At 37.2% G+C, this 23,659-nt stretch overlaps 1 protein-coding gene across 7 annotated transcripts in view; it reads right to left on the bottom strand.

The window, feature by feature from the left end:
* Positions 1-23,659, bottom strand: part of LOC150094297 (protein mono-ADP-ribosyltransferase PARP4-like) — an 879,331-nt gene that overhangs the window by 558,561 nt on the left and 297,111 nt on the right. For all 7 annotated transcript variants that reach the window (XM_090411811.1, XM_090411815.1, XM_090411816.1 and 4 more), the window contains exon 12: positions 2,300-2,480. In XM_090411811.1, coding sequence (XP_090267937.1) covers positions 2,300-2,480 — 181 coding nt within the window. The remainder of the gene's footprint in view (positions 1-2,299; positions 2,481-23,659) is intronic.

Here is a 23,659-nt window from a genome sequence, read left to right as displayed (position 1 = left end):
ATGTTGAAGATATGGGAAAGAGTAACTGAAGGAAGGATACGGCAGGAAACAAAAATTGGTGAGGAGCAATTTGGATTTATGCCAGGAAGAGGGACAACGGATGCAATATTTGCGCTAAGGCGATTGATGGAGAAATATAGGGAGGCAGGCAGAGCTACATATGGTGTTTATAGACCTGAAAAAGGCATACGACAGAGTGGCCAGACAGGAGGTATGGAGGTGAATGAGGAAGAAGGGGGTGTAGAAAAAGTACATGAGGTTGGTGAAGGAGATGTATGAGGGAGCAAAAACTCAGATCAGGTCTAGTGTCGGCATGACAGAGGGTTTCCCCATTGTCGTAAGGCTCCATCAGGGATCAATTCTGAGCCCCTACCTCTTTGGAGGACATCAAGAAGGAGGCGCCAGGGAGCATGATGTTTGCCGATGATATTGATCTCTGCAAATCATCCCGAGAGAAGCTTGAAAAGACCCTGGAAGAGTGGAGAAAGGTATTGGAGGAGAGAAGCATGAAAATTAACTGGGTAAAGACCGAATATATGTCAACGGAGAGTGACGAGGATATGATCATACGACTCTGGGGTGAAAAGTTAACTTTAGGGAAGAAATTCAAGTACCTTAGGTCAGTCGTCGAGAGGAATGGTGACCTGGATGAGGAAATACAGCACCGAATAACATGCACCTGGATGAACTGGAGGAAGATGAGCGGGTTCCTGTGCGACAAGAGAGTGAGTTGTAAGATGAAAGGAAAGCTGTATAAGATGGTGGTGAGGCTGGCGATGCTCCATGGCATGGAGATGTGCCCTATAACAAAGGCACAGGAGAGGATTATGGAGATGGTGGAGATGCGGATGTTGAGATGGATGAGTGGTGTGACAAAGAGGGACAGGATAAGGAATGACTACATCAGAGATACAATCAAGGTGGGACTGATCGGTAAGAAGGTACAAGAAAGCAGGCTGAGGTGGTTTGGTCATGTAGAGAGAGAGAAGGAGTGAGGAGTATGTTGGTAAATTAGTGGAGCGTACAGAGGTGAAGGGAAGGAGGAAAAGAGGCAGGCCCAAACTCAGATGGAGGGATAAGGTGGCAGAGGATCTTAGGGAGAAAGGATGGAGTCGGGAAGATGCCCTGGACCGGAGAATCTGGAAGAAGAAGATTAAAGATGGGAATGCCGACGCTGTTTAACACGGGATAAGGCATAGCGGAAGAAGAAGTAAACTACAATAAATATCTTGAAACAAATGTTCCAAAAACTACACCAAACAGGCAAAGTTGTATTTATTTTTTTAATTTTATTTATTTTTTGTAACTTACTGCAAGCAGCTCACATTGTCAAGAGTCAAGTGCTTGGTAATCACTCTTAATATGACAATTGCTTGCAGATTTTATCCTTTAGTCAAATCTGCAAGAAACTGAAGGGCTTACAAAAAGATAATGGACCACAGGTTCAATCAACTCATCATGCCAGAACATTTATCACAAAGATACCAAGGTAACTTTTCTGGGACTGATTCCCACTGATGAAACCTAAATAAAGGTTTAAACTGGTCTGAATAGTGACTTTTTCCATAATGCATATCAATACACAAGTAGAAAGGAAGAATGCTTTACGTCATAGGTTGCTGAGGCAACTGATGTGAAGTTATCAGCCTTTGGTCATGAAGATACTGCGCACCCAAACTTTGTTTACACTTGGATAAAGGACTAAACAAGAATATAATTTCTTGGAAAGTGTAATTTAAAATTTGGCAGTAATAGAGTTTTGACAGATAAGAGACTAATTTGGACAAAAATTGTCAATAGGAGTTATAAGAATATAAACATTTCATGTAGCATTTATCACAGTATTATGTAATCCTGTGTATTCGATTCCTCCCCCCCCCCCAAAAAAAAACACAACTTGTACTTTGAGTTGCATTAGTCTTGTTAACAAGATTTCTTAACAACATTTCTTTCCTTAAGGAAAAAATGACTCCTAAATTGTACATAAAATAGCAATTCTTTTAATTTTTGTTAAGCTCACTTATTTTTTTAAATGCCATAATAAGAATAATCCAATGTAATATTAAGATTTAAGGAAAGAAATGACAAATGCTCAATTCATCTTAAAACTGCCAAGTTGTTTTTTTTTTTTTTTTTGGAATATTGCTATTTATCAAGAGAATAAAAGAAAATCTTCTGTTATTATTGCTTTATCCCTAAATTGCACATAAAATAGCAATTGTTTTAATTTTTGTTAAGCTCACTTATTTCTTAAATGTCATAATAAGCATAATCCAATGTAATATTAAAATGCTCTTACATTTATCAAACTCATATGGGTGATTTTCTGTGTCAGTACTTTGAAACTTTTTAATTTCCTTATAAACCTCAGGAGTCAACAGCCAGGGATTAAGAATTACATTATCATCTTCAGGCAGTGAGAATTCAACAAGGTAGCATATTCGTTGTTGGTTGGGATTATAAATTACAAATTCATCATTCTGAAAAAAATTAATCTTAAGTAAATTATTTTATTATTACAAGTAATACAATATGAAGAGACTCGTATTTTGCACAGTCAACAAGCCTGCTAGCAGAGGTCTTACTCAACATAATTACAAAACAATATAAGCAAACCTGTATTTTGCAGTTAACAAGCCAGCTAACAGAGGTCTTACTCAGCAACATGTTTATCCCAACGAGCCATTAACATTCACACCCCTAGCATTTGCAAGTAAAAATATTCTCCTCACTCTCTTTCACCTTTGCACAATTTTCCAGAAATCTACTGTTCTCTCCACTAATCAAATGTTAACATGCCAAATATTTCACATTATAGGCACTTTTAAACTTAAATGAACTTGCCAGAACTAAGGAAGAGTTTGTTAAAGTGAAATTTAATTTCCTTTAGAACAATACCATGGAACTCTGGCAGGGACTTTATAGTTAATAACTATTATGCTTGTTTGTTATATTGATAGTGCTGTTTATTATTACACAGGTATCTCCATGGAGTCAGGTGATTCACTATTAGAGGCTAGCACTAACAATACAATGCATCTCACTACAGAATGGTTTCACCTCAAGGAAGTTTAAATGCTTCTTGGACTCTTACATGCCCACTGCCAAAAACTCTGAACTTGTATGGTGAGTCCTTATCCCATATATTGCAGGCATCTCTGAGATGATTGCTAAGATACTAAAAGGATATAATTTAATTCCTACTTTTTTCATTATCAACGAAATCCCCTCATGGTTACCAGAGGAGATTTGGTAAATACCTCATCCTGTTTACCAATTACCATTCATGCAAGATAAGCAGTCCCCCACCTCACCCTGGTGTTTACCAATTTCAATGTAAGTGCCTCCAATTGTAATTTTGACAAACAGGATGTTCTATTGAAAAATGACTATAAGAACACCAATCTTATATTATCAACAATAAACCTGAAAAATCTGGCCTTACTCGGCAGGTAGTGGACACTGACCATGCTATACTCGGCATGCAGTGGACGCTGTGTGTTGAGGCTTAAGTGCTGTGAGGACATCATGTTGGAGCTTAATGGAATGTTTACAGCACTAAAAACAGATTTTAATGCTTCCAATATTTGTAACACACACACACACACACACTCAAATACAACACAATACAAAGTGAAACACGTGGGTTTTCATTGAAACACAATGAAAAACACAACACCCCACAACACACACATACTACTATTATTATTATTATTATTATTCAGGCTTCCATGGAGGCCTGAATAATGGGAGGACCTATCTCGGAAATACAAAATCTATCATACCCCTCCTTGAACTCATTGACTGTTCTTGCTCTCACCACACTATCAGGTAATGCATTCCATGGTTCAACTACCCTCCATGCAAAGAAGACACTCCTCACCCTCTTGCTCACAGCTTCCTTTCGTAACTTCCAGGAATGGTCCTTTGTCATCGCTGCTTCCCGCTGTTCCACAAAGCGAAAGAACTCCCCAGTGTCAGTTTAAAAGTCTCAATCGTATCACCTCTCCTTCTATCCACCAAACTCTGCAGTCCACATTCCCTCAGCAGATCCTCATAACTACCACTATACAGTCCTGAAACCATCTTTATTATCCACCTCTGTACCCTTTCCACAATTAATTTATCCCCTTCAAATCCTGGTGGACCAAATTTGAGAACAAGAGTCTAAGTGTGGTCTGATCAGAGTCTTATACAACAGAATGATAACTCTAATCTCTGTAGGTCAGTGTCCTTCTCAGTATTGTAGTGATCCTCTGCATTACCTTCACCACCTTTGCAATATGCTCCCTGAATTTCAGGTTTCTATCAGTCATCACCCCCAGATCTCTTGTCTCCTCCTACTTCGTACAGCACAGCTCCTCCAATTGAGCATGCAGCCTCCCATCGATGTATCCCAAACTTCAAGACTGCATTAAATTTTGCTGCATTAAACTGAAACCCCCCATTCATTTACACATCTATCCAGTTTATTCAAATCCTCTTGAAAGGCTGCCACATCTGCACTATTACTAATAACCGTGCCCAGCTTCACATCATCTGCAAACAACTGAATATCCTCTTGCAATCCATTGACAATGTCATTGATATAATGGTTAAACAATACAGTACTGGGTCCTTTGGAACCCCACTTGTAACCTTCTGCTTCCTTGATATTGCCCCACCATACACAACTCTCTGATATCAATCAGACAGTCAATCCTGAATCCAGTTGACTAACCAGACATCTAAACCCATGTGCTACAACTTACGCATCAGCTTATCATATCAAATGCCTTTGCAAAATGCAAAAAAAATGGCAGTATATGCATTTTTCTCATCAACTGCTCATGTCATTTTATTATAAAAAACAATCATATTACTAAAGCAAGCGCATCCCTTAAAAAATCCATGTTGATTCTCACAGATAACATTATCCTCATCTGCCCAATGCTATATATGGTTCCTCACTAATTTCTTCAAGACCTTAACAATTACTGATGACACACAAACAGGCCTATAATCAGACTTAAAGTCTGCTATCGCCCTTATACAATGGCACTATCTTACCTTCCTTCCCTGGACACATTTCCCGTAGTCAGACTTTCATTGAAAAGCCAGGCCAAAGGAGCTGTCAGGTTTTTAGTACATTCTCTCCAAACTTGTGGTGAAATACCATCCAGTCCCACAGCTTTACTGACATCCAGAGTACTCAGTATTTGGAACACACTCTCCTCTTGCACCTCTAAACCTCAAACCTGCTCTATCCCTCTAGTATTAAAACATATTTCTCCAGGATGAAATACCCCAATAAATTGTTCATTGAAAAACTCCACTATGTCCTCTGTATCAGTCATGTTATTCCCATTGTTATCCCACAATGTCACCACAATCATTTCTCCTCCTACTGGCAACATAGCTAAAAAATTCCCTAGGATTTTCTTTGGATCTTAATGCCAATCTCTTCTCATATTCCAGTTTTGCCTTCCTCACCATTCTAGTCACTCTCCTGGCCTGAGTCTTATATTCCTCATGCATCTGCTCTCCACCCCCATCTCCTTATATCGCTTCCATAATCTCTTTCTCACCTGCAGTTCCTGTTTGATATTGTTTGTCATCCACTTTACACCAAATTGTGTTTTCTTCTTCACTCGTGGAATACAGTTTATTATTGCTGCTAACAAATATTCCTTCACAGTTTTCCAAGCACTAATGATATCTCACCCTTCCAATTCCTCCCTCCATGGAATTGTCCCAAGTTGATATCTAAGACTATTATAATCACCTGCCTTATAATTCCACATACATTCCCCTTTTCTTTGATATTCCTGCAAGTCTATTCATCTTCCAAGTTAAAACCACATGGTCACTCTCTCTCTCCCCAACTGGAGAGAGAGATATCATCTCAGTTATTATCAGCTCCTCTGATGCTATGACTAAATCCAAAACTCTTAAACCTCTTGTTCCCTCTATTACATGTTGCCAAAGAAGTTTGTTCCTCAAGAATTCTAGAAATTCTATTCCATTATTACTATATAGATTTTCCTCTTCCCAGCTTATACTGCTGGAGTTAAAATCTCCCATAACAATCATTCTTCTTGCACTTGTCAAGCTCAACTGCCTAAATATCTCCTGCTCCCCACCCCTCTGTGCTCCTTGGCTTGTAGCAACACCCCACCAAATATCCTGTCTTGCTCACCTCTACCTCACACCATATGCTTTCAAACCATTAGTGTCACTAACTTCCAAAGCCTCTACTCTTACAGGATGTAAGTCATCACTTTATGAACAGTACTCCACCTACGCATTTTACACTGATACTTCTATTCCTGTTCTTATATCATCTTCTGTCAACCACGTCTCAGAGATCCCAATAATTCTTGGCAAGGCTGATGCTATCAGTGCCACCAATTTATCACCTTTATTCTATATACTCCTAGCATTAGTATAAAGCATAAAAATGTCACTGCTTCTATACCTATCATTATCTCCTCCAGAACCCACTGGACTCAGTGTTACCTGATGTTTTCCCCTTAATACTACGTATATATTCGGACTAATTAAAATCCATAAAGACAGTTACCAGTACGCCCAATACTCTCATACAAAAACATCACCACATCACCTTTATCAAAATTCTTAGTAAAACTGCTCAAACCTTTACTAACCAAGTCAAAATCAGTGGTAAAAAACACAGACAACCTATTTCAAAAAAATAACAAATCTAACTATCCCACGATGACATCTTCACTTCATTGGACATATCACTATACACCAATGTGGACATCCCCAGAATGTTAGACATCATACATACATTACTCATAGAAGACCACAGGATCATGAACAAAATTATCATCCAGTGACATCGTAAACCTGATAAAACTAATAATCTCATCACTTTTTTTTTTAAATTTAAAACAACATCTATATTCAAATTTTTGGACTCCCTATGGGCCAAAATATTAGCAGACAATTAGCTGAATTGTTTCTATTACATATAGAATCACATCTACTCAGCCCCTCAGCCCTTCCTCCTGCCCAACATCACCTTTTACGGCCAATATGCAGTCAATATTCTATGAATTGGAGAACCAATATGCATTATCACTTTACAAGCGTCCCTTAACAATTACAGCAACTTCACTATAGAAACAGAGCAGGAAAATTCCATAAATTTCCTAACCCTGATATTAATTAGAACAAACAACAAAATAGAAACAAAAATTATTATTATTATTACGGGCAACTCCAAGGAGTCGACAGACTCATCAAGGGAGGCCTTATCATCATGTCAAGAACAACTATTCGACATTCACACAGTATCTATCATACTTCGCCTTGAACTCATTTACAGTCATGGCACCCACAACAGACTTTGGCAGCTTATTCCACTCATTCATCACTCTCCAAGTAAAAAACCTAGCTCTAACACCCTTGCTAACCACACTCTTACCCAGCATCCATGTGTGGCCCCTAGTCCTCCCACCACCAGTCCAATTCTCAAAAATATCTTCTGAATTAATCTTATAGAAATCCTTCAGTAATTTGACTGTCTCAATCATATCACCCCTTTTCCGCCTATCAACCAATTTCTGCAACCCACAAATCTTCAACCTGTTCTCATAAGGTTCAAATATTGTACAAAGTCACACACATCAGAAATTACCTCCACTTTAACTCATATCATCCTTACTCTATCAAAAAATTAGTCATTCTAGCACAATTTATAAATGCATACAGGTTTTTGACTGCACATAACTATCTCAACATAGAAATAAAGAAATTAATACGATTTTTAAACAATGAAATTACTCAACACGGCTAATAAATTACATCAACAGAACATAGAAGATCCATCAAAACAATCCAATAACCAAAATAAACTTTCCAACACAAAAATCAGTGCGGTTAGCCTAGTGGTTGTGTGCTTTGCAACCATATGCCTGGGAAAGGAGTATCCTAGGTTTGATTCCCGTCGGTGACGTGAGGAGCTGAAGGATTTTTATCAGCCATAGCCAAGTTAGCCGGTCTTGGGTATGGACAGTAGGGTTTTTCCCCCAGTTTATCCTGGGGTTTTTCATCCTGCAAAGCAGGCAAACCAGCCTTGAGAACTCAACACCATAGACATAGGATACACCAGGGCGTAGGGCTGACCACCTTATCCTGTGAATGGTTTGAGGGCTGGTGATTAATAAAAATCCCTTGACATCGCAAGGTAAAAGAGGGAAAAAGGAAATGAGACACAAAAAATCATTAAACTGCCATACATCCAGAACACACACCTACAAATACATTTTTAAACACACCGACTATAGATTAGTGTTCACCATGAACCAAAAATTTGCAAAATTTCTCAAACCTACAAAATCTCACACATACAAAAAAAATACTAGCACACCACAATGTGATACAAATTTCCTTGCCAACAAGACTGTTATATCATCTATAAATTCCATGATCGGATCTTTATGCGCAAGACTACAAGAACACTTCCTTGACTGCAACTCTTCCGTGTTGCAGTCACTGAAGTGTTCAATTCTAGAATATCTAAGCAGTAAGCAATGTAATAACCAGAAGAAAAACAGAAATAGCACTCCATGCTCTTGAAAAGAAGCGTATCCCACAAATTGACAAAGCTGTAATTGTAGGCATACAGGAAAATGAAACAATGCTTAGAATATCGGAAACAATAGCTAAAAAAATGTGACAAAAACTCTATAAACATTCACTGCCCTATTAATCTCCGAGAATTGTTAGCTCCAAAACATAAAAATTAGGTCATGACTCTGATCGACAGAAAACAACACAGATACACCAAGCTGACATGACATAGTCTAGACTTTTCCCACAAGCTCCGAGGACGACACACAGTCGAAACAGCTCACACCCTGTTACTCCCACTCCTAAAACTGGTTTCACTATATTCTATCCTCCTCCTTTCTCCCCAAAATTTCTTTCACCTTCTTCCCAAACTGCCCACCCTTAAAACCCATGTTTTAAATTTCGAATACCTTGTGTCTTACCCACAATTCTCCCACATCTCTCTCTCTACATTTCCAACCCCCTTCCTTCCTTTAGTCATACTTCAGTAATATTGCTATACGCCAGATGCCGTTCAATAAGAAGACAGCCAGGAACATCCTACAAAGTTATATCCAAAATTATTCCTTCTTTATATTCTTCACATATCTATATCTTTAATATATCAGTAATGCCCTAAAAATTGTGTAAAAAGCCAATGACATCATAAAAGGGGTACTCCTAAACAAAAAAAGGCAAAATAACCATAAAATATCAATATTTATTTAGAGTAATATGGAAAATTTTTCAGAAATAATATCTATAAAATCAGATGATGGTTGCTTAGTGCTAAACATTATTAGTACACATGCATCTTCATGGAGTTAAAAGATTAATCATGAACGATGCACACTAACCATTATTCACATAATAATACTAAAATGTACTTCGCATTCACTGACAAAGTAACCATGACCACTGGCATCCCAATTCCACTCATTTACCACTTCACAAACAAACAAGTAATTATTATGCTCTTAGACAATTTCTAGGAGTGATTCCTTCTTCTTTTTCCCCCTTCAACTACATACAATTTTTCCATGAATCTGTCATAAAATCCTTTAGCAAAACATGTTTATCATATCCCCTGTCATCTGATTATCAGCCAATTTTTGGGAACATTTCACACTTATCATCTTGGTCATGTGCCTCTGAACACTTTCCTCCTCCAAGAAACTCAGGCAGTAGTTAATGGTGAGCTACCATTCCTTAGTTCACTGGTTCCACAGTCATATCAAAGCTAAGCTAAGGATAATAACAACCTTACTGTTTCTCTTCAGTGTTTTTTAACATCCAAGTGAAATTTAAACTTTTTTGTCTACTTTTGCAATGAATTTTTTAATCTTCAACTATCTGTCCACTATTACCTTCAAATCCTTAGCCTCATTACTTTCCTCCAGCACAGTACAACTACTATAATATAATACACCTGTGTGTTAAGGCTTAAGTTCTGGAAGAAACTCATGGTAGAAACTTAATGAAATCAACCAGCACTGAGAAAGGATTAAAATACCACTCTGTTTTAAGTGTAACTCTTGAAGAGAGTTACACTTAAAACAGAGCCTTGAGGAACCCCCTTTTTTTTGATGTTATGGCCAAGATAATGTGCTTTTCACTCAGACTTAGAAGACACAGCTGGATAGAAAGTTCTTAATAAAAACAGGAAGGTATCCTCCTCAGAACAAGATTAAACAGGTCTTTTAATATGCCAAATTTTAAGACTGTGTCAGAGGCTTTTTCCATGTTGAAGAACACTTAAACCACAAGTTCATTTTTCAGGAAAGCATCTCTTATACATGTTTCTAAATGAACCAAATGGTCCAGTTTGACACGTATCTATGAAAGCCACATAGTGTGTTGGAAAGAAGTTTGGTGCTTTCTACATACCAGAGAAGCCTTACATTTACCATTTTTTTTCAAGACCTTACAAAGAAAGCTAGTCAGAGCAATGGAACGATAATTGTTGGCTTGGGGTAGATCCTTGTCTGGCTTTGAGATAGAAATGACAATTGACTCATGCCAAGAGTCCAGAAACTTTTCCTCTGCAAATATTCTGTTGTATAGTAAGAGAAGGAGATCCATAGCAGATGATGGGAGGTGTTTCATCATTTCATAATGGATCTCAAAAGGACCAACTGTGCTAGGGTGAAAGAGGAGAAGTGCTCTTTTTAGTTCCTCCTTAAAAAATGGCCAATTGTACAGCTCAATCTCCTCGGTACAAAAGCATGGGCTATTTGTCTAGTCGTTCTTTCAAAGTTAAAATATCAGAATGATGAGCTGTTGCCAAGATCCTAGCAAAGTTTTCTCCCAAAATGTCTGTCATTAGAGTGCTAAAAGGTAAAGTGAAAGAGTTGATTATTTTGGCTGAAACAAATGATTTAAAAGGAGAAGTGTATGGTATGGGGGAGGACATAAAGAGTTACTAGAAGTAGCAAAAGAAAAGAGAGAGAGTTAGATGGAATTCAGCTGAGTAGAAGGGCTATAAGAGCCAATGAGTCAATGTAAAGAAGGATATGCAGGAAGAATGAGGAATTTATGGATGTGTGGAGTGTTTGATGGACAAAAGGACTTGTACAAGAAGGATGATTTGCATCTGAATGGATTTGGTGTTCAGAGTCTGGAAAAAGTGTTGTTGAATGAGGTGGCAGTGGATGTCAAAAATCAGGGAAACTAGAGCTTTTGGGGATGGGCAAACCAGAATGGGATGGTTAGTATAAAGTGACAAGACAGCAGTGAGCTTAAGGGGATTTTGCACTTCGTGTACAGTAATGCCAGTAGCATTTGGAATAAGGGGGGAGGAATTTTTGGCACAGGTTAGTTCATCTTGGCCAAAGGTTATTGGCATTAGTGAGACATGGCTGACAGATGATGATATAATTAGTGGGATAGAATGTGAAGAGTACAGTGTGTTCAAGAAGAACAGAGGGAGAATAATGGGGGAAAGGAGTATATTGATGATAATCAATGAAGTGCAACCAAGAGAGTGGAAGTTCAACTGCATGCCAGTGAAAATATCTGAGGCCATTTGGTGTGAGACAGTGGCCAGTAGAACAAAATATACAGCTGGATGCTTCTATAGACCAGGATGAAGACAGTATGCAAAGGGAAGTAAGCTTAATGAGTGGAGAGTGGGTAATTATTATGGGGAACATCAACTATATAAACATAGATTTAAAAAAGGGAGAGGACATGTGGAGAAAGGAAATGGGATTTATGCAATCACTAAGGAATAATTACTTGAGGAAGCATGTGATGAAATGTACTAGGGATTTGAGAGTGCCAGATCTAGTAACTGCATCAGAAAATTTGTCAAGGGACGTACAGGATATGACAGTACTACATGAAAAATTTACATCATTACTAACTTCCTATCTACAATTTTCCTCCACATCGGTCAATTACCTGTGAACTCTCCAATATTATCAGATCTTATATTTCTATCTTCTAAGGCAGTTTTTACTGTATCAATCCACCTATATCATGGTCTTCCTCTGGATATCTTTTTTCCTGCCAACCTGACAGAGAAAACTTATTTTGCTAATCTTTTCTCGCCCATTCTGTTTAAGTGACCACACCACCTGAGATTAGCTCTGCTAACATGTTCCTGGATGCTAACAATGTCAAGTTCTTTCCTAATATCCTTATTTTTAATATATTGCCATTGATGCCATCTATTCATGCCCGTAATCTTTCTCAGGACTCTAGTCAAGTATTTTACTTCTAACCCAGAGAATTTATCAATAACTAACATGACCTCATTGCCACCAACTGCTGAGAGTGATCCTATGGTCTTGACTTTGACTTTGGAGGTGACTAAATGTGTCAAATTTTCAGTAGAGTCAGGAGAATAAATGAAGTGGAGTCAAATGGATGAATACCATCATCAAGCTGGAGCTTAATGATGGTATTCATTACAAAAAATGAGTGAATTCAAGGAGAAAAGTAACCAGCAGGCACATGAGAATTACAAAGCACAAGCCAGAAGGATAACCAGTTTGGTAAGAAAGGCATTAACAGAGTATGAAAGGAAATTTGCAGTGCAGTCTAAAGATAATTCCAAAGAATTCTATTTTGTACGTTGCAAGTAAAACAAAGAATGTTAATGAGTGCTGATAGTAGGGAGTTAACTGAATCAGGTGAAATAGTAGAATTACTAAGTGAACACTTTGCAGGGGTATATCATCCAGATGGAGATATTGCAGTAATAAGGGACAAAGTGTTATACAGAAACTGAGACAAATGAACTGGAGGTGCATAGCATATTACAGACCTTGATTTGAATTCAGATATGGGATTAGATGGTACAAAAGGCTCGAGTTTTATGAGAAGGTGCTAGGAAATTGGCAGTGCCTTTGGCCACATTATTTAATTAACTTACCAAATTGGATCAACAACAACCAAAGCAAACTTACTTGCATCACTCTTCTCTTCCAATTCCTAAACTGATGAGATGGGCAAAGTTGCCTCCGCTCCACAAAGAATGGTTCCATCCGTGTCTCCTGTAGTCTTCTGACAAAAAGAATCCAAATAATCCTGAACAACCTGAACAAAAAAATAAAGCATATGGTTCTGATGGTATCCCACCTATTGTGTTAAAAACTGTGCTCCAGAGCTAACACCCATCCTCTATCGTCTCTTCAATCTATCTTATTCAACTGGCATCTACCCGACAACTTGGAAACAGGCCCACATCCAGCCAATCTAAAGAAAAGTGATAAAAGTCGACCAACGAACTACCGTCCTATTGCTCTTACTTCTGTTCTCTAAAAAACTATGGAGAAGGTCATCAACAACCAACTCTTGAACTATCTAGAGACATATCAACTAATCAGTCACCAGCAGTATGCATTCCACCACTTGCAATCTACAGCTGATCTTCTTGCTTTCACCACCCACCTATGGACTCAGGCCATGGAGAAATTTTGATAAACTCACGTGGTTGCACTAGATATCCCAAAGGGTTCTGATCACATTTGGCACAGGGGACTACTCACCAAACTTCCATCCTATGGCCTGCCTTCCTCACTCTGCAATGGATCACCAACTTTCTCACTGGTCGCTCAATGCATGTCATGGTGGACAGCTTAATCTTGTCAGATTTCCCCACCAATGCAGAAGTACCCCATGGGTCTGTTTTTTTTAAACCATTCTCTTCCTCTTGTATATAAATGACCTGATCTCACAGACTTCCAATCCTATTCATAGCTGTGATGAGAACAGTACACTCCATTTCTCCTTTTCATTCAACAAATAAGTGCTCAAGTATTAGTATCCTCAAGATCTTCCATAACCAATGATCTGAACTCAGATCTCCTAGCTATATCCTAATGGGGCAAGGACAACCTTGTAAATTTCAATGCCACCAAAACTCGGTACAACCATATTTCAATTATAGCTTCTGCTGCCACCAAATAACTTGAAAATAAAAAAAAAAGTCAAACTGGTCTAGGGGTGACCCTTCCCATTATACATACTCATAAGGATATGTGCTTTGCATTATGGGATACTAAGGCAAGTGATGTGAAGTCATTACCTTCTATATACAGGTTGCCCCAGTCCTGATTATATTTCAGGCACAAACTTTGTTTGCTTAAACTTGGATAAAGGATTAAACCAAGTATAATTTCTGGGTATCTTTAATTTATAGCATAACCAAGTGGGAAAACTTCTAACAGCCTTCATGCTATTACTAACATCTCTAATTATGAGGATCTTTATTCAGGTTTGATTTCATACCTCTGCAATTATTAGCAACCTCTCACCTTTCTATTTTGGCTGTTCTTTCTGAATGCACTGTACCCATCAAATTCTATTCTTGTAACGATATCTTTCTCAGTCAGCCAGGTCTCACTAATGTCAATACTTTTTGGTCCAACTATATCTTCTGGTATGCTATGAACTCATCTTCATTCTTGATGCTTCTAGCATTAGTGTTTAATTATGATAATTAACCACCTAGTTGATGAGTATTCTTGTAACTTTTAAAACGTGACTAGTTAAAAATGAGAGCAGAGATTGATCTAACTAGTCCTGGGATCATCCTTAATTACTATAATTTTCTCTCTCACTGGTTTACATCCATAATTATAACCTAATTTAATACACACATTCATGCTTTCTTACAAGCATGGACCATTCCCATTCACAGATTTCACTTAATTTTTCTGAGCACCAAACCTATTTAAGTATAATCCATCCTGCAAGTGCAAATACTTTAGACCATGAAAATCACTTCATACATTAATTTTCTGCACATCATTTTTTCAACACAGTCTACTCACTGATTCACGTGCAATCACCTCAATCATACAGTGGTAAATTTTTATAATCTTGCTCTTCATTTTCATCTCATTCAATAACTCCATATATCTCAACATCACAATAACTCAACAAAGACAACAGAGACTTCCATAAGGAATCTTACATTTTAAAAGAAGAGGCTGAAGGTCTAAAAAAAAATCAGGAAAGGGAAAACCCCAGGCCCAAATACCAAGCCAACTTCTCACATGTATAGGACCCAAAGGAATCGAAATCATCAGAAAAAAATTGTAATAAATTCTAGGAGAGAGAGGAGATTAGCCTGATAAATGGGTAAAATCCATTTTTATCCAAACACACAAAAAAGGAAATGTCAACAAATGCAATAATTATAGAACTATAGCATTGATCCCACATGCAAACAAAATTCTTCTTTATATTATTCAATAAAGAGAAACAATATATCGAGTAACAACTTCCTGCAGAACAAGCAGGTTTTAGAAAAGGATCAAATTTTGAATTTATGGCACTTGGTTGAAAAGGCTCAAGAATTTGATATTCCCTTGTATATGTGCTTCATTGTTTATGCCAAAGCATTTGACTGTGTCAGCTGGGAGGACCTGTGGAACATACTAAATAAAATGGGCATTCCAGAACATTTGATACACCTTTTAAAACAACTCTACAAGAGGAATCAGAGTGTAATGAAGATGGATGGAAAAACATTTGCAGTGGTTTAATGCCGAGAACGGTGTGAAACAAGGATGCATGCTCTCCCCTGATCTATACAATCTCTATGAAGAATACAGTATGACAAAGTCACTTAATGGATACGATAGTGGTTTATCAGTTGGTGGGAAAAAGATAAATAATCTTAGGTATGCTGATGATACCATTCTTATTGCCAGCAGTAAAGGAGAACCAGAGTTCCTCATTAAAAGAGTTGAATGGGAAAGCCTGAAATATGGTTTAAGAATTAATCATGATAAAACAAAATAATGGCCACAGATGAAAATGACAATTTTGCCCACAACATCAACTTCGAGAAGGTGGATGAATTCGTTTACCTTGGAGCTCTAATAAGCACCAAGAGTAGATGCCAAACAGAAATGAAAAAAAAAAAAAAAAAAAATATGGCAAGGTCAGCAATGCTGTAAATCCACAAAATATGGAAAGACAAAAACATTTCTATCACCACAAAATCAAGACTGGTCAATAGCTTGGTGTTTTTGATTTTCACTTATGGTGCTGAATCTTGGACACCTTTATCTTACCCATATCTTTTTTCAACAAAAAAGATATGGACAAGATCTTTTATGAGATGTGGTACTGGAGAGAGTCTCCTGAATGGCAAGAAGGTCTAATGAAAGTATAATAAGTCAACTAAAAATCAAGAGGTAGCTATGTGACATTGTAAATGAAAGAATTCTGAAATATTTTGGTCGCATTTCAAGATGTGAAAATGACAACCTGGAAAAACTGAGCACTCAGCCAGGGCAAAGTGGAAAGACAGAGAAAAAATGGATCCCCAAGACCAAGATGGTTGAACCAGATTAAAAAGATCACTGGACTTACATTGGAGTTGGCTAATGTTGCAACAAAAGGCAGAAGAAATGGAGAGATGTTGTGGCTAGGGTCAGAAGTCCTCAGACATGAGGAGAATGAGCAACAAACAATAATTTAATGTGATGACAAATTAAATTTGGAAACAGATAACTGAAAAAACAAAGATGATATGGTGTGGAGCCAGAAGAATAAATTTATGTGAAAGAGAAAAATCAGCCAAAATATTAACTGGCAGTATACAAGAGTGTCCATGTTAGCTTAGGAATCCAAGAGTTGGGTTAGAAGTGAAACAGATGATCACAGACTAGAGACCATCTAAGAGATCTGATAAAAATTAGAGAATTATGTAGATTGAATCAATAGTTGAATCATGTGAAAAATGAAGATATTATATTAGATGGTATGGTTGCTTAACCTGCATGGGAGAGGAACAGCTAACAAAAGCAAATGATGCTAGGATACTAAGAAAAATATTAAAAGGAAGAACAAGATCTAGATGGATTGATGTTATGACTTAGTGCTGGAATGTTAAATTTGACAAAACCTGACTAAGGCTCATCTTATTTATTTTATGGATAGCAAATCTCTGTTAACATTACAACTCAATGAAGTAAAAAAAAATCCCCAGGCCTTTTAAATATGGAAATCAATTCCCTTAAGGATCTCTCACAATGTTGTTATCCACTGAGTTTTTAAATATTATTCTCCATATTCCATCACATTCTTACAAATGGGCTTTTAGTTTAGCTCATGACTCCCTTAAACAGAAGTTTAGTTTACTCATCAGCCAATCTAAGAATCCATTTTGTCAGTTTACAAACAACACAGATAAATTAGCTATTGATATATCTTGATATTCTCTCATTCATGATGAAATTTTTGTATTATCTAAAGGTCACGACTATGTAGTTTTTCCAACAAAATTGCCTATTATGGATTCTTTTCATCTTACAAAGAGTGATCGGTTACTCTGGAGACGGCCAAGTGTTCTCTTCAAAACGAAACTACCTCCTTCAAGTATACTTCCAGAAATGAAAGCTCTTATATCTTTTTATTGAAAAATAACAATTTCATTGTTATTAGAGCTAACAATGGCAAAGTGGTAGTCATCACACATTCAGGATTTTTTTTTTTTACTTATTGCCCCTCTTGTCTGGTCCTACTTATCAGCAAGATTAATTAAGTTATTAATAGTTAATAAACTAAACTGAATGATAATCTCTCCAGTTGAAGGTAATGTATTAAAAACAACAACAACAATGTGTATATATATATATATACAGGGTGTTCGGGATAAATTTGACAGTTTCGTAAGGAAAAAGAAAATCTTCTTTGTATCTATTAAATTTAATGAATTGACAAAAAAACATTACAGGCAGAGTTAATTACAATACTATCAACAAGATTTACTCAAAATAACCACCATTAGCATCGATCACAGCTTCAATTCTGCTTCGGAACCTCGAACAAGCTGATGCTACAGTCTCCCTGGGAAGGGCCGCAAAAACTGTTTTAATTTTATCCATTAACTGGGCTTTTGTATTACTGGAAGTGCGATTGGTGTCTTTTTCAACTGCGCCCCATACAAAATAATCCATGGGGTTAAGGTCTGGGGAGTTTGGAGGCCAAACATTTGGACTGGTGAAGTCGTAGAAATTTTCAGACAACCATTTTTGACTTTTCCCAGAGGTGTGGCAAGGGGCCGAATCCTGCTGCTATACATACGGCCTACCATTGGCTACCCTTGTTATCCAGGGCTTGACTACAGTTAGCAACTCCACGAACAAAGCCCGAATTCCAATGCCAGGGTTCTTCAACACCTGTTCCTGCAGATTTGCGAGGAATTCTGCTGTACGAACGCAATCAGATCGTCTGCTAGGGATCTTTCTTCTTGCTACATCCTCGTAGTCACCATTGCAAGTCTCTAGTTCATGCCTGATTGTTTTTACTGTATTCAGGGAGCATTGGGCAGCAGTCGTAATATCCTTATTTTGATGGCGGGCACGAATCATCATGATACAAGTTATTCTCTTCCATGATTCAGGTGGGTTCCAGCTATCCATCCTTTCTGACATCTTGTATATGAATGAAGAAGGGTCCAAACTTTTAAATGAAGAGAAGTGTGTGTTAATACATGTAACTTACGGAAAAATATAATTAATTATAAATATGTCAAATTTATCCCGAACACCCTGTATATGTTTTAAGACCCAAGATTACATGGTCTTCTGAAGACCAACTCTGGCATTCCTTTAAAACCTCTTGTCAAATGTGTTGGCTATCCCAAGCGTAAAGTTTCTAGGCACATGTTTGCATTATTATCTGCCTTTACTGTAAAATCTGATTCACGTATTATGAACTTTTTATATTTCACAAATAAAATTTGTAGTCTTCAATTATGCATTTCAGATATTATGATTAGGTATAGTACTTCTTTTCACTAACATTCCCTTGACAAATTCTATTACTTTAACAAGATTTTTCTGACACTTTTTTGACTCTGTTATCCAATCTAGTTATTTTGCTATTCCTTGTATCGTTAATTATATAAACAGATTGAAATTATAACAATGGTACTTTAAGGAGCACTTTGAAGATCCTCTCCTAAATGAAATTTCTCCCATACAATCTCTTATTAACGTAAAACTTTTAGTCTAAATATAAATATGAATCATCCTAGACATCTGTTCACTCTAGAGGAAGATAACAGCCAGCTAGACTTTCTAGATTTGATTCTTCATCTGCCTGATTGCATTTCAGCTTGCATTTCTCAGTATTTTGAAAAGAAACATATTGATCATTATATCCATGCTACATCACACCATCATCCAAATAAAAAAAATCAGAACCACAGGACTGCTGTACTATGCTCATAAGTGATCTTCTACAGACAACATTTTATGTCAAGATTTGAATTATATCATGAATCTTTCTAAAAAATGATTTTAGCAAGTCCTTTATTTACTAAAGCATTTAAGAGTTTTAGGTTTCCAGTCTCTATGTCATAGGAAGCCTTTCAACATTGTACTTTCCTTTCATCTTATCAGGACTGTTTCAACCATCCTTTTGTTCACATAAAGATAAGTTTCCTCCACTTAACTCTCCAGATAGCTACCAGATTCCTTGCTCATGTGGCTTGTTTTACTTCAGACAATGGGATAGATATGCTGCTGTCTGCAGTGAAGCACATTAATCTTATATCCAGTACCATGAACCAATCTGGCTTAGATGAACATGCTACTAAACAGAGTTCTTTGGATAATATTAAACTCTTACAAGAGTAGATTCCTTATGATCTTTTATAAAAAGAGAAACCTGTGAAATATTTTTACCTTGTCTGAATTTGACAAAGATCTAATACATACACCTTGGTCATCCTCTCCATGGGAAATATTATTATGTCAATACTCTATTAATTCCTCATGCAATATTTTATGTTGCACGCACGCACGCGCACACACACACACAACAGAGCCAAAACTCTATGATCAGCAAGTCTTCATGCAAAATAAAGCAACTGCATGGAAACGATGCAGTGTGTGCAGGTCATGAAACAGTATAAAATAACACCTGAAATTGCACTCTGTTAATCAGTGTTATTCTTGTTCTTCAGATGGGAAAGGCAGCAGACTTAAGTGAATTTGATAAAAGCCAAATTGTGATGGCCAGGCAACTTGGCCAGAGCATTTCCAAGATGGCAAGGCTTGTAGGATGCTCACAGTCAGCTCTGGTGAAAACCTTCAAAAAGTGATCTGAGGAGGGAAAAACCATGAAGTGCTGGAAAGGTGTAGGCTGATCACAACTCATCGATGCTCAAGGTGGACAAAGGCTATCCCAGATGGTATGAGGCAACAGAAAGGTTACTATGGGGTGCAACTTGCCAGTAATTTGAATGCTGGTTCAATGTACTCTGTTATGACATGATACATTGAACCCTTCAGAAAATGGGGCTGCATAGCCACAGGCTGTTCAAATGGGTGCTCAAAAGCACCTTAAATAGGTATGTGAGCATCAAAATTGGACTCTGCATAAGTGGAAGAACAGCATCTGGTCCAATGAATCTCGTTTCCTATTGCATATGGATGGCTCGATACGTGAGTTTCATTTATTTGGGGAAATGTTGGTATCAAGATGCACAATGAGATGAAAACAAGCCAGTGGAGGCAGTATAATGCTTTGGGCAATGTCCTGCTGGGAAACCCTGGTCCAGTCATTTATGTGCAGGGAAACTATGGCATCCACCTAAACATCATTGCAGACAAGGTATATTCGTTCATGGCAAATGGTATTCCCCTCTGGTTGTGCCTTCTTTCAGCAGGATAATGTGCCATGTCACACATACGCAGATTGTGCAAGAATGGTTTGCAGAACATTAGGAAGACTAACAGATACTGCCCTGGGCTCCAAATTCCCCCAACATCAATCCAATCGAGCATCTGTGGTTAGTGTTGGAATAGCACATCTGCTCTGTGATGGTTCAACCACATAACTTATAAGAGTTAAAGGATTTGCTGGCCGTATGTTGGTACCAGATACCACAAGAAACCTTTAGAAATATTGCAGTGTCCATGCCTCATTGAATAATAGCCGTTGTTCTGGTGGCACATGGAAGACTAATATCATATTAGGTAGGTGGGCATAACATTTTGGTTCTTCAGTGTATAGATATATATATATATACTGAATTTTCATTACTTATTAAAACAATGATGGTACTTTTCAAAATTCTTCAATTAGATGGATTTCAACTATGTTCCACTGCTCACTGCAATGAAGACACCTTCATTACCAAGGCAAAAATTGTAGATCATTAAAATAATTTACGATTATATTAACTTATGTACCTAATCTTCCAAAACTTGAATCTTATCTTATTCATGTGGGGTTCCCCTTTCCTCAACCATCCCTTAGAACTGATTGAGCCCTCCTAATGAGAGATTAAGTATGTATTTTTTTTATGACTGTATATCTCTGTGTGCATGTTCACAGGCTAGTTTGTCTGTTCTGAGGGATGAAAAACTCGAGTTTCCATGTGAAAAAACTCTCTACCTCTGTATGAGACCAGCTAACTCATCTTTAGTCAAAAGAGACCAGATAAAGTTTCCTCAAGTCAAGGACAGGAATCATATGCAGGTCTTTCAGACCAAAAGACTTCTTCTATACTGACTGAGCAACAGAGGCTCATTTAAGTGACAAAAAAAAGGGGGGGATTAATGCTGACTGCTCTGCAGTGTAGTTACTGAAAAGCCATTGTTACTTTTTGTAATAATTTAGGGTGGTAACTTACCATAAATCCCTCCACTTTGTGAACCTTTATTTTTATGATGAGTAAAAATTTTCTATTATGACTACATGAAATGGCAGACCACAAAAGCAAGGTAAATGGGATGTTTATGCTTCTAACTGAATTGCCAACTGACTTTCACAGTGCACAACAAAGAATAAAACATTTTAATTAACAAATAATTTCTAATTGAAATTAACATGGTTATTTTTTATCCAATGACTGAGTTTTACATCATAATATTGCATACATGAGGGTGGTCTGAAGAGTTCTCGGCCTAACAATAAAAAAAAACAAATTTATAATTTCAAAATTATTTTTATTTTTCAACATAATCTCCCTTAAGACTAATATATTTATTCCAGCGATGCTCCAGGGATATTATCCTGACCCTGTAGTGGTTCTCAGTGATCTGCAAAATACCCCTCTACAGCTGCAATCACCTCTTGATTCAAAGAAAAATGCTGACCAGCAAGGAAGAGTTTTAGTTTTGGGAAGAGGTAGAAGTCAGAACGAGCCAAACCTGAGGAATAGGGTGGATGTTCCAACAATTCATAGTGCAGATCCCTTAATTTTTCCACTGCCAAAACACTTTTGTTGGCAGGTGCATTGTCCTGATGAAAGATGATTTTTTTTCTGCAAACCAGGTCTTTTCTCATGAATGTTTTCGTCTAGTCTGGTTAAAAGATCGGAATAATATTCCCCACTTATTATTTTACCCTTTTCAAGATAATTAATAAACAAAATGCCTTTAGCAACCCGAAACACCGATGCCATGACCTTTCCTGCTGAAGGAACTGACTTTGTCTTCTTTGGCGTTGAACAACCAGCTTCTGTCCACTGTTTTGACTGCTGTTTGGATTCTGGTGGGTAATGGGGAATCCAAGTCTCATCCACAGTAATAAATTGACACAAAAAAATCAGTTTTATTCTTCTTAAAATGCTCCAAGAGCTGTTCAGAGATTTTCATGTGAGTGTGTTTTTTATTTACTGTGAGCAAGCACAGCACCCACCTTGCGCAAAGTTTTTCACATGCAATTCTTCATGCAAAATATATCCTACACGTTCCTTTGAAATGCCTATAGTCTCAGCAATTTCACACACTTTGACTCACCAGTCATCCAATACCATATCGTGCACTTGATCAATGATTTCTGTGTTGTTACACTTTTTTTTTTGGACATCCTTCAAGTGGATCATCTTCAAGGCTGGTACAGCCACATTTAAACTCGGCAGCACATTTCTTAATTCTTGAAAACAAAGAAGAGTGCCCATAAACTTTTATGAACTTCAAATGAATTTCTTTTAGTGCTAAACCTTCTTTTACAAAGAATTTTATAACTGCACATACTCAATTTTATCCATTTTAAGGGATACAGACAACACTTTTGCTTCAGACAGCTGTATAAAACAAACTACTTGATAGAATAACTTGCAATTTCACATGGATGCTTATGACAGATGTACCAACTTAGAAAAAAAAAAACTTTCCAATAGTGTTGCCATCTATGGTCGAGGTTGAGAACTTTTCAGACCACCCTTATACATTTGCATTTTAAAAAACAATCCAATTAAAAAACAAGTGCAAGTTGTGGGACATGGATCACTTTACAGGTGAAGAGGGAAAGTCTATGGTTAATGGGAACTGTTATAATTTTTTCTTGACGTGTTTACTGTCAATTTAGTTTAAAATTATTTACAGTGCAGTATATTTATGACTCAGGAATGGACAGAAAAGTGGATTTCAGAATATAAAAAATCCTTAAAGAAATGGAAAGCAATAATATTAAAAGCATGAAATTTTTAGCCATCAGTAATGAAGTCAAATTAATGAACCTTGATCCAAGTTTCAGTTATCCCATTATAATGCTCACCAACTTGGGGTATAACATAGACTACCTCCACATAGTGCACCCTGGGTAACGCCAAATAGTCTATAGCAAAGATGGCACCAGACTTCCCCTCTACGGCTCCTGGCCATAAAAGCAAAAA

Source organism: Typopeltis vanoorti, chromosome 22 (genome assembly GCF_054136105.1).
Source record: "Typopeltis vanoorti isolate ZY-2024b chromosome 22, IOZ_Tvanoo_1.0, whole genome shotgun sequence".
Classification (NCBI taxonomy): Eukaryota; Metazoa; Arthropoda; class Arachnida; order Uropygi; family Thelyphonidae; genus Typopeltis; species Typopeltis vanoorti.
This window is presented reverse-complemented; position numbering and strand designations above follow the sequence as displayed.